Genomic DNA, 13,211 nt, shown 5'->3' with positions numbered 1-13,211 from the left:
TCATACATCATATACATATTTACGATGTCAATATCAATGTTAGCAACATCCAATTTTGTGTCATAATCACCACACTCAGTGTTTGAGTGATTGAAATAGTGTCCAGAGTTCGATCGTCGTTTGTATGGCTTGCCTGAAGTTCCTCCTTAACTTCTGTCTCTTGATTATTAAACATTAAAACAACTAATTCAAATATAAACTCATATTAAAAAGAATTTAATTGGATCCTCTTTAATAGTACCAAGATAAGTAAACTTGTGAGACATGTGAAGTTTTGGAGCACAGTTCTTGCTCAGACGATGCCATTACAGTAGAACCTGCTAAAATTGATTCATGAAAGTTCAAATTAGCAAAATACTTCGTGGAAGGATAGCTTAGAATAACGTAAGATAAAATCCTAAAATTGAAACCAAAAATGATACCAACTCATCAGTCAGTTGCAACTTTGGATTACGCAGCGTGTTTATAAAAGTGAATTCACTTCGTATTTCGCTGTCACTCAAGACGACAGGTAAAGCAAATAAACTATAAAACTTGTATAGGACTATAAGTGGTATTAAAAGTACAAACAAATCAAGTTAGGTGCTCAATTCATCTTTATTTTTGACGAAGAACAAACAAACAAATTAGGTGCTCAATTCATCTTTTTTGACGCAGAACAACAAACAACTTTTAGGCTGCTCTAAACGAAACCAAGTTGAAGGGCACATTGAAAACGTTGAAACTCCTCATTAATTTAATCACTCGATCCACTGGAGGATTTGGGAGTAGAAGCCTCATCGATAGCAGCACGGCGCCCATACACTTCAGTACTCCTGTTCACTTGACTCAGTTGAAGTTTCCTGAGAATCTGACCCCTCTTCACTGGAAGTATCTGAGGGTGGTCTTGCGGAAGAATAACTTAAAATGAACAAAACTTGAATGTTTAACTACAAAATTACTTACTCATCATCGATGGGATCTAAGAGGACTCCCCGCATAGAATACCATTTTCCGGATTGATCACTAAAAAAATCATAAGTCACATACTAAACAATCCTTAGTTCAGAACTACCTACATTTTTTTTATCAAAAATACGTTTGAATTCATGTCCAGATAGCTTGGTGGCCTCCCGTTCTCGTGAATCAGCAGACATTCTGAAGGTTCGCCGTCATAAACAAATTCTTCGGAAACCCCGGGCTGGCACGTTTGTGGAATTACAGGAGGTTTTTTGGGCTCCATTTCGAGTCCACCTGCCTGTGGGGCCGAAGAATCCGAAGCGTTGCCTTCCCCACTTCCTTGTGGTTTTCCACTGTCTTGTGGTTTTCCACTGTCTTGTGGTTTTCCACTGTCTTGTGGTTTTCCACTGTCTTGTGGTTTTCCACTGTCTTGTGGTTTACCACTGTCTTGTGGTTTTCCACTGTCTTGTGGTTTTCCACTGTCTTGTGGTTTTCCACTGTCTTGTGGTTTTCCACTGTCTTGTGGTTTTCCACTGTCTTGTGGTTTTCCACTGTCTTGTGGTTTTCCACTGCCTTCCGAGGCACCATTGCGTCTAGGACAAGACGCCAATGCGCAAGAATCCGGGACGTAGGTCTCCACTCTTTTTAGTGGAATTCCACAACAAGGCGTGTACCTTAGATATTCGCAGCATCTTGCGATATCATGACATAGCGTGCACTTTCGATATCCGCAACAGTCCCCACGGCGGTGCGGAGGGATTGAATAGGGCTTGTATCTGGATGATTTTGAACTAACCTGGTGATCACGATATTCCACGCAGACGCTACGAGGAGAAATTTGCCGGTCGCGATGTACTTTGTGGTCACCCGAGCCCGAATGAGAATGAGATTCGTGAGAATCCCCCGAGTTAATGACACTTCCCAAATTGTTGTTGTCATGTGTGATCTTTGATGGACAACACTTCGGGCATGCGCCATTGCATACAGTTCCTCGTGGACCCGGATGGGGTGGAAGAGGTTTTTGCAACGGGGTTTTCTGTGCCCCACGAATTTGTTTTTGTGGGGTTGTTGCGGATGTTTTCATAGGGGTTGACTCTTGTAACAAGCCAGTAGGTCTAACTGATGGCAATTTGCTTCCCTGTTGACCAGATCCAGTTGCAATTTGAACAGATGTTCCAGAAACTTCTCGATATTTTGAACGGAAGGGTCTAAAGAGTGTTGGACGACTATTTTTCGGGATTATAATTTTCAAACGCTCTGGTGTCTTGCGAGCAGGCTCAACTGGTGTCAATACACGTTTTTGCTCCGGAACTTTCGGTTCTCCCTTAGGTGAATCAACTAGTATAAATGATAGAGCTTCAGGAATTGAATTACTTTTATCCACACGTCCAGTTTCTGCATTTGAATTTGGAAATGGTTTCAAAGAGGTTTCCGATTCCTTTCCTTGTGGAATTATACTTTCATCTGACGGAGATGGAGTTTCAGGAATACGTGATTTGTTCTGAACAACCAAACTTTGGACATCGCTAGAGCTAAACAACAATTATTGATATCTAAAACATACAGATACTAGAATACTTACGGTGCATCCTCTGAACTGCTGAAACAATATTTAATGTCAAAATACGTACATATTTATTGTTGTAAACTATATTTGAATTACTGAACTGGCGACACAGTTGTGAAGTTTACTTACAGATTAGTGGATTCCTCAGCAGGGTTCAACTGATCCTCCTTATTTTCCATCTCCCGGTTACTGTCAGAGGAACTCGGTCTCGTTGAGTTGTTACTAGAACAAAATATGTTTATTCTGTGGATGTCTGATTTTTTAAATTATTATATCGAAGATTGTCTTGTAACAGTTAGGGTCTTATTCTAATATCAACAAACGTCTTATATAGCTGTTAATTTCTGGGGGGATGCACGATTTTGCCCCCATTTAATTTTTCTATTTTCTTTACTATTCAGTTTTCCCCTTCACTCATTCCAGTGCCAGTAAATATCAAAAATTTAATTTTAAATAATTAAATTTTAAAAATTTAAATATTAAAAATTTAAATTTTAAATTTTAAAAATTGAAATATTGAAAATTAAAATTTTAAATAATTAAATTTTAAAAATTTAAATATTAAAATGTAAATTTTAAATATTAAAAATTCCAGATAAAACTCATATTACAACAAATTGACATTAACAAATTATTTTGGTAAGGCGCCATGTTTTACATAATAACAGAAGTGCCCCTTCAAGAATACAACGAGTAAATAACCCCAAAAATGATAAGTAATTTTAAAATAATATTTACTTACTCATCTTCAGTGTTTTCCATATTCCTTGTCCACGATTGCTCTAATGCACACAAGGACGGGGGTTAGACGAATATTTTACAGATCACCTCCACTCCAACTACTCCTCCCTAGGCGGAAGAGAAGATTCTGGAATAAAAAACTTAAGTTATTTATTAATTTACAGGATTCACCTGCATACTCTTAAATTTCATGCTATAATCTTCATCAAAAAACATATTTTGAATTTCCAGTACAATATGTAAGACGAAAAACTGAAAATTATTTGCATGGGCATTTGGCACATTGAGCCGCCATTACTTATATTCTCAACGAATTGTTTAAATCGATTAAATTATCGAACAAATAAACATTTGTACAAATAATACATAATAAATAATAAATATTAATAAACAATAATAAATAATAATAAATAATAAATAATAAATACAAATAAACTTTACTTACATATAGAGAAATATTATTTTGCACGGCTGCTCCAACGTCTGCCAAACGACACAGCGACAGAGTGACGGGATGAAATTTAAAATGGTTTCTTTCACAGTAGCTACCAATTTCTAGTGTAAACAGAATGTTTCCTACAAAAACAAAACATCACTAATTAAATTACCAGAAACCTGCATAAAATCCAAAGCCTACTAGATGTATTTTTTACAGTTTTCTTCGGTACCAACTAGCACACCTATATTAAAAAGCAGATTTCTGTATTGAAATTTTATTTTTGACTTTTGACAGTTTAGTACTTTAATAAGCAAATAATTTTATTTTATAATGCATTTAAATTATTTGCCGCAATATTTCTAACAATACGTGGTAAATTTTTTGTTGTTCCAACAGTTTGTCAATTTCTTGTTTGTTTTGTTATATCTAAATCTGTTTTGTCATGAATCAATGGTAAGTACTGTAAATAATAAGGTTTTTGTTGCAAATATTATATTTTATTTAAATGCGGCCATACAGTGAGGATCCACAGTTACCACAATGCGGAAATTTCACGAGCGATTTCTGCGGTAAAGGAGTAAACCCAGAGTAAATGTTGCTCCATTCGAACATACCTTAATGATTTTATGATCACCCCCCAACAACTACTATCCCTTTAACCTTTTCCAACAATCAACCTCTGCACACATACACCCTTTGGAGCAGGAAACTGCTTGCAACAAGCCCTAGAAGCTTCTGTTACGTCGCATAAACACCCGGATGTGTGGTCTAGAACCGACTTTGTTATACTATTATTGTTTCAGGACAGCATTTCACCTATTCCAGGATAAGACCTACCGTGAATGGAATCATGAAAATTATTTAATTTTTAAAGCACATTCTTTGAAAGGTAAGAAACATGTTTAAAACAAGTCGATATTTTATTTATACTTCTAGAACGAGAGGAGGTGGGCTACGGAAACTCCAACAACATGAAATTACTCTACCGCATATGGAACTTTTTTCTTCGCTTCGATTTCAGCGACGAAACGTACAAGGAATTTAAGACGCTGGCTTGGGAGGACGCCGAACACGACGCGTACTTCAGTCTGAAACACTTGTTCAGGTTTTTCTGCTTTTCTCTGCTTATAACGTTCAGGCCCAATGTGTTGGAAGACTTTCAAGAGTTTACGATTCTGGACTGCAGAAAGGGCAGAATTTACGGCCTCTACATGTTCTGGACATTTTTGAAAATTCACGAGGGCGCTCATTTGCTCCGCATAAGGCCCGAATTGCAAGAGTATTTGGATGAGTTTAAGAGCTATCGGGACTTTAGAGAGGCGAGACATAGGGAATTTAGTGAACTGGACTTGAAAAATATTGAATACTCAAAAATAATTATGCAGGAACATAGAAGGTAATTACTATAATACCCATTTTTATCTTTCGATGAATATTTGTTATAAATATTGTTTCTTAAATAACACATTCAAGAAAATTTGAAAAAATCAACTTAATATACTCCAGTGACAATAGAACGCCCAGAACCATTAGTCATATTTCATTGACTTTTGATTGATTTATAACAAAAAGTAGTAAATTATCAAAATTTTAAATATAATGATCATTATCATTCGTAAAAAACTAACAATGGGTTAAGTCTACACAGTGATCCACACACTCACTCGGGAGTCCTTAAGTACCACCTCTACTTGAAGAATAAGGTCCGTCAAAGACTTAGAAGGGAGGGCTGTATTTCTAAGTCTTCAGTCTATGATGTACCTCAAGTGTTTAATTGGTGATGAGCCCGGAGATTTTGCTGACCATGACAACAAATTTACATCAGAATATTGGAAGCCAAAGCCATCCTTGAAATTTGAGTCCAGCATTATGATGTTAGAAACCTTGATCTTGAAAGGTTCTAATGTAAGGCAACTAATGGGGTTCCACAATTTCCTGGATGTATTGCTGACTACCCAGAGGCACCTCAAACCATAACTCTAGCTGCTTGATGTACAGACCACTCTACAAAAAATTGTAGTCTCAATACTATTCATAAGATTAATATTATTTTATTGATTTGGAAAAATAGAGAAAAGTAAATGATTAAAAATTCAGTCAAAATATTGAATATATTTATCATTATTATTCTTTTAAAACAAACAATCAGTTGGATTTGCACAATAACCCACACATTCACTCAGGAGTCCTGAAGAACCACCTCTACTTGAAGAATAAGGTCCGTCAAAGACTTAGAATTGAGGGCTGTATTTCTAAGTCTTCAGTCTATGATGTACCACAAGAATGTTGTAAACACTCCAAAGTAATCCTCGAAATTTGAGATCCAGTATTATGCTGTTGGAAAACTTAATCTTGAAGGGTTCTAATGTAAGGCAACACAATTTCCTGGATGTATCGCTGGCTACCTAGTGGCACATCAAACCATAACTCCAGCTGTTTGATGTACAGACCTCTCTACAAAAAATTGTAGTCTCAACAGTATTCATAATAAGATTAATATTATTTTATGGATATTTTATTGGTTTGGAATAATAGAGAAGAGTAAATGATTAAAAATCAAAATATTGAATATATTGATCATTATCATTCTTTTAAAACCAACAATGAGTTGGATCTGTACAATGACCCACACATTCACTCAGGAGTCCTGAAATACCACCTCTACTTGAAGAATAAGGACCTTCAAAGACTGAGGAAGGGAGGGCTGTCTTCTGTCTATGATGTACCAAAAATTTCTGGATGTATCGCTGGCTACTCAGAGGCAAACCATAAATCCAGCTGTTTGATGTTCCTAATTAACAATAAATAAAAATGTGCGTTATTTCTCTGGCTACTCTTGTATTTTACTGATGTTTTACTAGGTGAAATAACATTGAACAAAAACTGGAGCCTTAAGAAGACTATAAAGATGCCTTAATTGACTGATGACTCTTTGTGACATCATCAAACTAATCAGTGAACGCCAGAGTTTAATTTAATTTTCATATTTAGGAATTAATATATACTTATTGATATTTTAATATTTGTTACTTCAGGAAAACTTGTTGTGACCACACTGAACCATTGGATTCACATAAGTAGCATGTTCAAAGAAAATCTGAAGAACAGAAGAATTCTGTTATGTCTAATTTAGAATAAAGATACGTTTCTTCTAATCGAGTCATTTTTTTTAACCATACTCTTACACTGAATTTCATATAATTTTTGAGACATTTGTTATTAAAACTCATGTTTAAAGACGAATATATTTATTATAAAGACAACTCTTAGAATTGAGTAAAGTTTTGATAAAAATAAATAACTACAAAAAAATATTAGCAGTTTATTATAAGTGACCAATCTCGAAAACATTACGTATTTTTCCAATAAATTATTAAATTGGTTATAACAATACTTAGAACAGTATTTACTTAAATGAAAAACACGCAACATTTTTGATAAAATAAGACAGAAAAAATACGATAAGTTTCTTTAATACTAATTACATTTGAAATGTTTCACCAAAGAGACAATAATACTGAAACTGATTAAAATTGTTTAAAAATTCGAATAAATATTTTAAAAATTGCCAATCCCTAGAGAAAGTAACTGCATACCAACATATTTGTAATAAATACCTATACTATAACAATCACATTTGTGCATGTCTTCAATAAAAAAACATTACCCTTTCTTTCCCTTAACATCACAATTACCCTAAACAGTATTGTCAATGTCAACATTGTCAACGGTCATTTAAGGGTTTAAGTCCAGTCAAACCATCAATAAACTGTTGCCAATGCCCCTACTCAATAACATCAATTCTATAAATACATTTAAACAATATAAAACCTCATTCAAGAGTAATATTCGTGTGAAAAATAAAATTTAGAAACAAAACATGGAAACAGGATAAAAACTAATTATCACAAGCAGTCTTGTACTACTTTAAATCCGCATGTTGGCATTTTTTAGTTCAACTAAAGCCATAGCACCTTGGATTTCATCACTAGATATCTCCTTCCTTTTGCCACCCTGCACACAAACCAAAACTGAAGGCCTCTTCTGGTTCTCATCGTTCTCCTCCTTGGGCTTCACCAAAGGCAAGGGCTGCTCCTCCAGACAGACCGCAATCTGCACCTCACCGTTGCCCTTGCCCCTCTCCAGTTCACCGTTGGAGCAAAGCTCCTCGCCCCAGTTCAGCGGATGCGCCAAATCGTTGCCGTTGTCCCAGATATGCTGGTCCTGGACCGCCTCCCTCAGCCACCGTTTCTTGGGGAACTTCAGAGACGACGAGTTCCTCAAGGGCGTCAGGTCGTACGACGTGTTGCTGGCGTCCGACTGCGGCGAGTTCTCGTTGTCGTCGGTCAGGTTCGCCGACGAACAGTTCGAAAAGTACGCCGAACTGCCGCTGCTGCACACCGTCTCCTCCTCGCGTCCGAAGATCGACTTCTTCGGCGTCGTGTCCAGGTTTTCTGCATTGCTCTTGTTCCGCCTACAAACAATATCGGTCATTACTACACATACGTCCGGTGTTGCCGTTTAAATGGTCAATTACTTTTCGTAGTTCCTGAGCCATTCCCTCACGCGGGCGTTGTGCGAGTCGTAGTCGACGCTGGAGCCGTCGTCGGAGCCGCCGTCGGACGTCCTCTCGATCTTGACGACCTGCCTCTTGACCTGCGAGTCTGGGTGGTCGGAGCAGTGTCGGTTCGCGTGTTTGAACCGCCTCTTACAATTGGGTGCCGCACACACGAACGGCTTCTCGCCTGTGTGGATTCTTTGGTGTGTCTTCAGCTGGCCCGATTGGGCGAACTGTCTTGTACATTCGGGGAAGTCGCATGCGTAGGGTTTTTCACCTAAAAAATGAAAATATTGTTTGGTACAGTTTAAGAAGTAAGAAAAGCAATTTATATGCAATTCAAACTATAAGTTGCTACAAATATTTTGATACAGAAGTGTGACAGTCTAATTTTATTTATAAAAATGGTGTTACTTATTATAATTATTTGACCACATTGGTCGAAGTGAAACTATAAGTAAGCCAAAATGTCCAGCTAAATTCCGAAAAATATAAGTAACATTTTATAGAATAATATAATAGTTTTTATGATACTGTAAAGAACAACAATAGTAAATTAACATTTTTTTAACAGTTCACATTAAATAAAAAAGAGTAACTATATAACTAAATAAAAGTTTTCAAAATTTTTTTTAACAAATCAAATTCTTTCACGTTAATTATATAAATTTCTTTGGTTTTGAAAATAACTTTATGGTTACGATAAGTATTGTAGGCCAATTAGATATTTATATAACTAAGAAAAATTAGGTCATTTCTATTTACAAACAAAAAAATCTTTTACAAATAGTCATATACAAATCATGTACTTGAATATAAATTTTGTGATAAAAATTAACCATTTCAAGGATAAGGATTTGGTAGCAAAATGCATATTTTCTTATCCATGTTGTGCTGAAACAATAGTTAATATAACATTATATAATAAAATATTCAAAACCATTAATTTCTATTCTCTTGAAATATTTTTTATTACATCCAATAGGAAAAATAACTGAACAATTAAATAGAAATGTTGAAAATTTATAATAATTTTTATAAATCAAACTCTCTCACACTAATTATATGAATTTCATTGGCTTTAAAAATGAAATGATGTAACTTTAAAGTTACGATAAGGATTGTGGACCAATTAAGTCTCAAATAACTGAGACAAAATAAGTCATATCTATTTACAATTAAAAAACAAATAATTTATAAATATTCAGTACAATCATGTACATAAATATAAACTTTATATGATAAAAAGATTATCCATTTTAAGAGTATAGAAGTTGTAAATTACAAATTAACCAATTACGATTTATCAAAAAGTATAAATCAGTTATTTTCCATTTCATGTTATTTTAAAACAATAATTTAATAGACAAAAATTAATATTTTACTGTATATCATTAAGTATTCACAATTATTAATTTCCAGATATAAATTTACTGAAATTATTGTCTTGGAACACTTTTTATTACTGTGTTACCTAAACATAAGTTTTCAAAAGTAAAGTAAGTAAATGTTATCATATTAATTATTTGAATTCCTTTGGTTTTAAAAATGAAATGGTGTAACTTTAAAACTACGATAAGCACTGTGGACCAATTAGATCTCTATATAACTGAGAAAAATTAAATCATATCAATTTACATTAAAAAAGAAAGTATTTTACAAATAATCAGTATAACCATTTAGTTAAATATAAACTTTATATGATAAATATTGTCCACTTTAAAAGCATATTAGTAGTAAATTAGTGACCTTTTTGATTTATCAGGAAGTATAAATCAGTTATTTTCTATTTCATGCTATTTCAAAACAATAATTTAATGGACAGAAATTAAAATTTTGCTTTATGTCACAAAACATTCAAAACTATTAATTTCTAGACATAAGTTTATTAAAAATATTACCTTGAAACATTTTTTATTACATCCAATATAAAGAATTATTAACCAAATGTATTCAGAATATATAATAATTTTCAGAATCAAATTTTATCATATTAATTATAAGAATTTCTTTGGTTTTAAAATAACTATGAAGCCAATTAGATTTCTATGTAACTGGGAAATATTATGTATTTTATTTAATATTTTCTGATTAGAAATAAGTGAAGATTTTTATACATTTATACACTTATTATTATACATATTCCACTTATGTGTGTATGTACTTTATGGAATATAATTTATCCATTCCCAAGTATGAGGTAGCTATAACAAACCAGCCATTTCTGATTCATTAGAAGGTATTTTTAATAGTCAATTTATAAAAAATGATATTTTACCTTACACCACAAAATATTCATAAAAAATTATATTATAATTTTAACAAGACAAATTATGTGTTATGTTATGTTATAATAATTTCATGAATCCTATTGGTTTTAAAAATAGAGTGGGTGTTGCTCGAAAGTATAAGCATTTTTGACCAAATAAATATTTATATAACTGAAGATTGACCAATTATTATTATTATTCAGTAGTATGTATTATGGAGCAATACCTGACCTATTAGAATCTGGCCCTCTCTGACTCTTAAATCAGTAAATATACCTTTTAATTATTTATTATATAATACAAAGTTTTGTGCTGAATCAACAGATAACAACAAAGAAGTCCTAATTTACAATTTTTCATTAGAGGATTTATATTAATGAAAAGTGGTGAGCTAATAAAATAAAATGTAAATACACAATTATATTTTTATCTGCAATTTACTGTGATGGCAAAATTTGAAATTCTCGTTTCATTATTCTTTGAATTAACTATTGAAAAATGACAACATGATACCTGTTGATTCAGTCAATTATAACGTGTATCCAAAACTTATTAGATAACACAAAACTGGTAAATTAAAGCTATTGGTGACTAAACGTCGGGACCAACGCACAATTAACGAAATCGTGATACTGAAACGTCCCACTTAAACGTAACATAGAATTTAAATACCAACCCGTGTGCGTTCTCAAGTGAGCCTGCAGCGACTTGTCCCTGGGGAACACTCTCTGGCAAAACGAACATTTTATCGAGCTGGGGGACGTGGACCCCATCAATATCAAACTGTTCAACGACTCGGCCCTCGGTCTGCCCCTTTTCGTTTCCGATGGCGAAGTTAAATGTCCAACACTATCATTCCGTTCCGTTCCTGGCGATCTTCCGTTAACCGGTTCTTTGTCTGCACCGTTTTCACTTTTTACCTTTAAAACTCGGCCGTTGGGCGTCACATTTCTATTGCCCGGCACCTTGGTCGATAACTTTCGACGTTTGGGCGTTTGAAACATGTTAGAAAATCACACTTTTCGACGATTGTTCCACTACAATTTCTTCACGCAACGCCAAACAAAACAAATGTACATTTTGGCCAGATGGCGTCCGTTTTGGAGGGAAAACATACAGTTCACTGTTATACCGACTTATATGAAAGCATTTAAATGTCCGGCGTGGGTGCGAACGCACGAATTTTAATCGCTCGTTGAAGTCACCACCAAAAATTGCCAAAAAAGTTACCCCACACTGAACAATTAATAAAAAATTACGGCAAAACTAAAACTAATTTATAAATACGGCGGCGCGCGCCATCTCTAGTCAAGACCTCAAGCGACCCAAAGGTTCATGAACTGGGTTTACGTTGGATGGAAATTAAATAACATGCGGATATTCACGGTTTAAATGGTCATTGTTATCTCGCTACCCATCTCGCGTGAACCAAACGCCGATTCGACGTTCGAATTTCGACAACTAACTAACGCACACGCACCACACGATTTTCTTGATCGAGACGCAACAATCGGTCGGACACAGAAGGTAAAATAAACAATTTGCGCAAAACGAGTTTTAAATGCTCACGTTTCGGGATATTTAATTTTTATCGCCGGAAACCTGTATTCTTTAAACAGGTAAAATGTCAAACCTATTTTAATGCACTCGAATATGAAGTTTATGCAATTTTAGTGGACGTGGTACATATTTGTAAACAACTTTCACGGCAAAGATGAATGAACTACTATTGTTGCGTATTGATTTTTAAAATTTAAATCCGCAAGTTAGATACACTGCCCAACACATTTGTACAACTTTCACAATTAGAAAGATTAAACTTTCTACTTTGATATCTCCTTTGTTGAAGTAAGGTAAGTAATTATTATTAGTAATTAGGGAAGTTTATTATTTACTTTGTAATTGTAAAAAATTAAAGCCATGTTTTAAGTAGATTTATCGGTGCCAACTCTAATAAGAAATATTAATTCAAAAATAAAATTGTAGTAAAACATATTACCTTCGAAATATAAAAACAATTAATGACTGTCCCCAATCTTTCATTTAATAAAATAATCATATATTCAACAATTTTTTGTCGACATTCTACAATCACAAAAAAAAAATGGGTTCTTGGCACTGAAGGAGAGACTAACCTTAGTTTGGACTTAATTTTCATAATTAAACTGTGTATTCCATAAAAAATTGTATAATGACTAAAATAATTAATAGTCACATGGAGACATATCTGGACTATATTGTGGAGGAGTAGCTTTCTTTGAATTTGTAATACATCATGTGGTTTTGAGATGTCCTAAAGAAACAAAACGTTTATTATGATGGTTAAACATCATTGCCTACATTGAAATATGGTGGTGGTTCAATTATACTATGAGGAAGATTCAATTCTTCTGGTGTAGTCCCTCTTCCTTCCATATATTGAAGAAATGATGCTCTTAATATGTTTCAATATGAAAACGATTCCAAACGGAAATCCAAAATTGATTAAAAGACCAAAGGTTCCACGGAGGTTCCATTAAGATATGGGGAGGAATTTGTATATAGGTCCAGACACGATGACATTATTAATGGTATATCTCCAAAATTTCAAGTTACTAACAGCGAGAACATTTTTGTTAACAATAATACTCGTCCACATCACTGATGAATTGTACTCAAACGACTTGAAACGGCTATAGAAACCTTACGACTTCCTCC

General features: G+C 34.0%; 3 protein-coding genes across 5 annotated transcripts; 1 reads left to right on the top strand and 2 right to left on the bottom strand.

The window, feature by feature from the left end:
- Positions 1-591: 591 nt before the first annotated feature.
- Positions 592-2,722, bottom strand: LOC126266504 (uncharacterized). Its single transcript, XM_049970623.1, has 5 exons — positions 2,636-2,722; positions 2,522-2,539; positions 1,059-2,471; positions 946-1,005; positions 592-885 (listed from the first exon to the last, which is right to left on the bottom strand). The coding sequence occupies exons 1-5, from the start codon at positions 2,683-2,685 to the stop codon at positions 807-809; spliced, it is 1,620 nt and encodes a 539-aa protein (XP_049826580.1). The 5' UTR covers positions 2,686-2,722; the 3' UTR covers positions 592-806.
- Positions 2,723-3,993: 1,271 nt separating this feature from the next.
- On the top strand, positions 3,994-6,922 carry LOC109594878 (la-related protein 1-like). 3 transcript variants are annotated; one of them, XM_049961162.1, is made up of 4 exons: positions 3,994-4,139; positions 4,495-4,575; positions 4,623-5,082; positions 5,326-6,922. In XM_049961162.1, the coding sequence occupies exons 3-4, from the start codon at positions 4,658-4,660 to the stop codon at positions 5,465-5,467; spliced, it is 567 nt and encodes a 188-aa protein (XP_049817119.1). In that variant the 5' UTR covers positions 3,994-4,139; positions 4,495-4,575; positions 4,623-4,657; the 3' UTR covers positions 5,468-6,922. The 3 variants fall into 3 exon arrangements, with proteins under 3 accessions (XP_049817119.1, XP_049817118.1, XP_049817117.1); XM_049961161.1 differs by having other exon boundaries at positions 4,490-4,575; positions 6,722-6,922; XM_049961160.1 differs by having other exon boundaries at positions 4,490-4,575.
- Positions 6,918-12,201, bottom strand: LOC109594889 (zinc finger and BTB domain-containing protein 49). Its single transcript, XM_020010147.2, has 3 exons — positions 11,191-12,201; positions 8,224-8,521; positions 6,918-8,160 (listed from the first exon to the last, which is right to left on the bottom strand). The coding sequence occupies exons 1-3, from the start codon at positions 11,516-11,518 to the stop codon at positions 7,614-7,616; spliced, it is 1,173 nt and encodes a 390-aa protein (XP_019865706.1). The 5' UTR covers positions 11,519-12,201; the 3' UTR covers positions 6,918-7,613.
- Between the last annotated feature and the right edge of the window lie 1,010 nt (positions 12,202-13,211).

This window comes from Aethina tumida, chromosome 1 (genome assembly GCF_024364675.1).
Source record: "Aethina tumida isolate Nest 87 chromosome 1, icAetTumi1.1, whole genome shotgun sequence".
Taxonomy (NCBI): Eukaryota; Metazoa; Arthropoda; class Insecta; order Coleoptera; family Nitidulidae; genus Aethina; species Aethina tumida.
The sequence above is the reverse complement of the archived record's forward strand: the minus strand, read 5'-3'. Positions and strand labels throughout refer to the sequence as shown.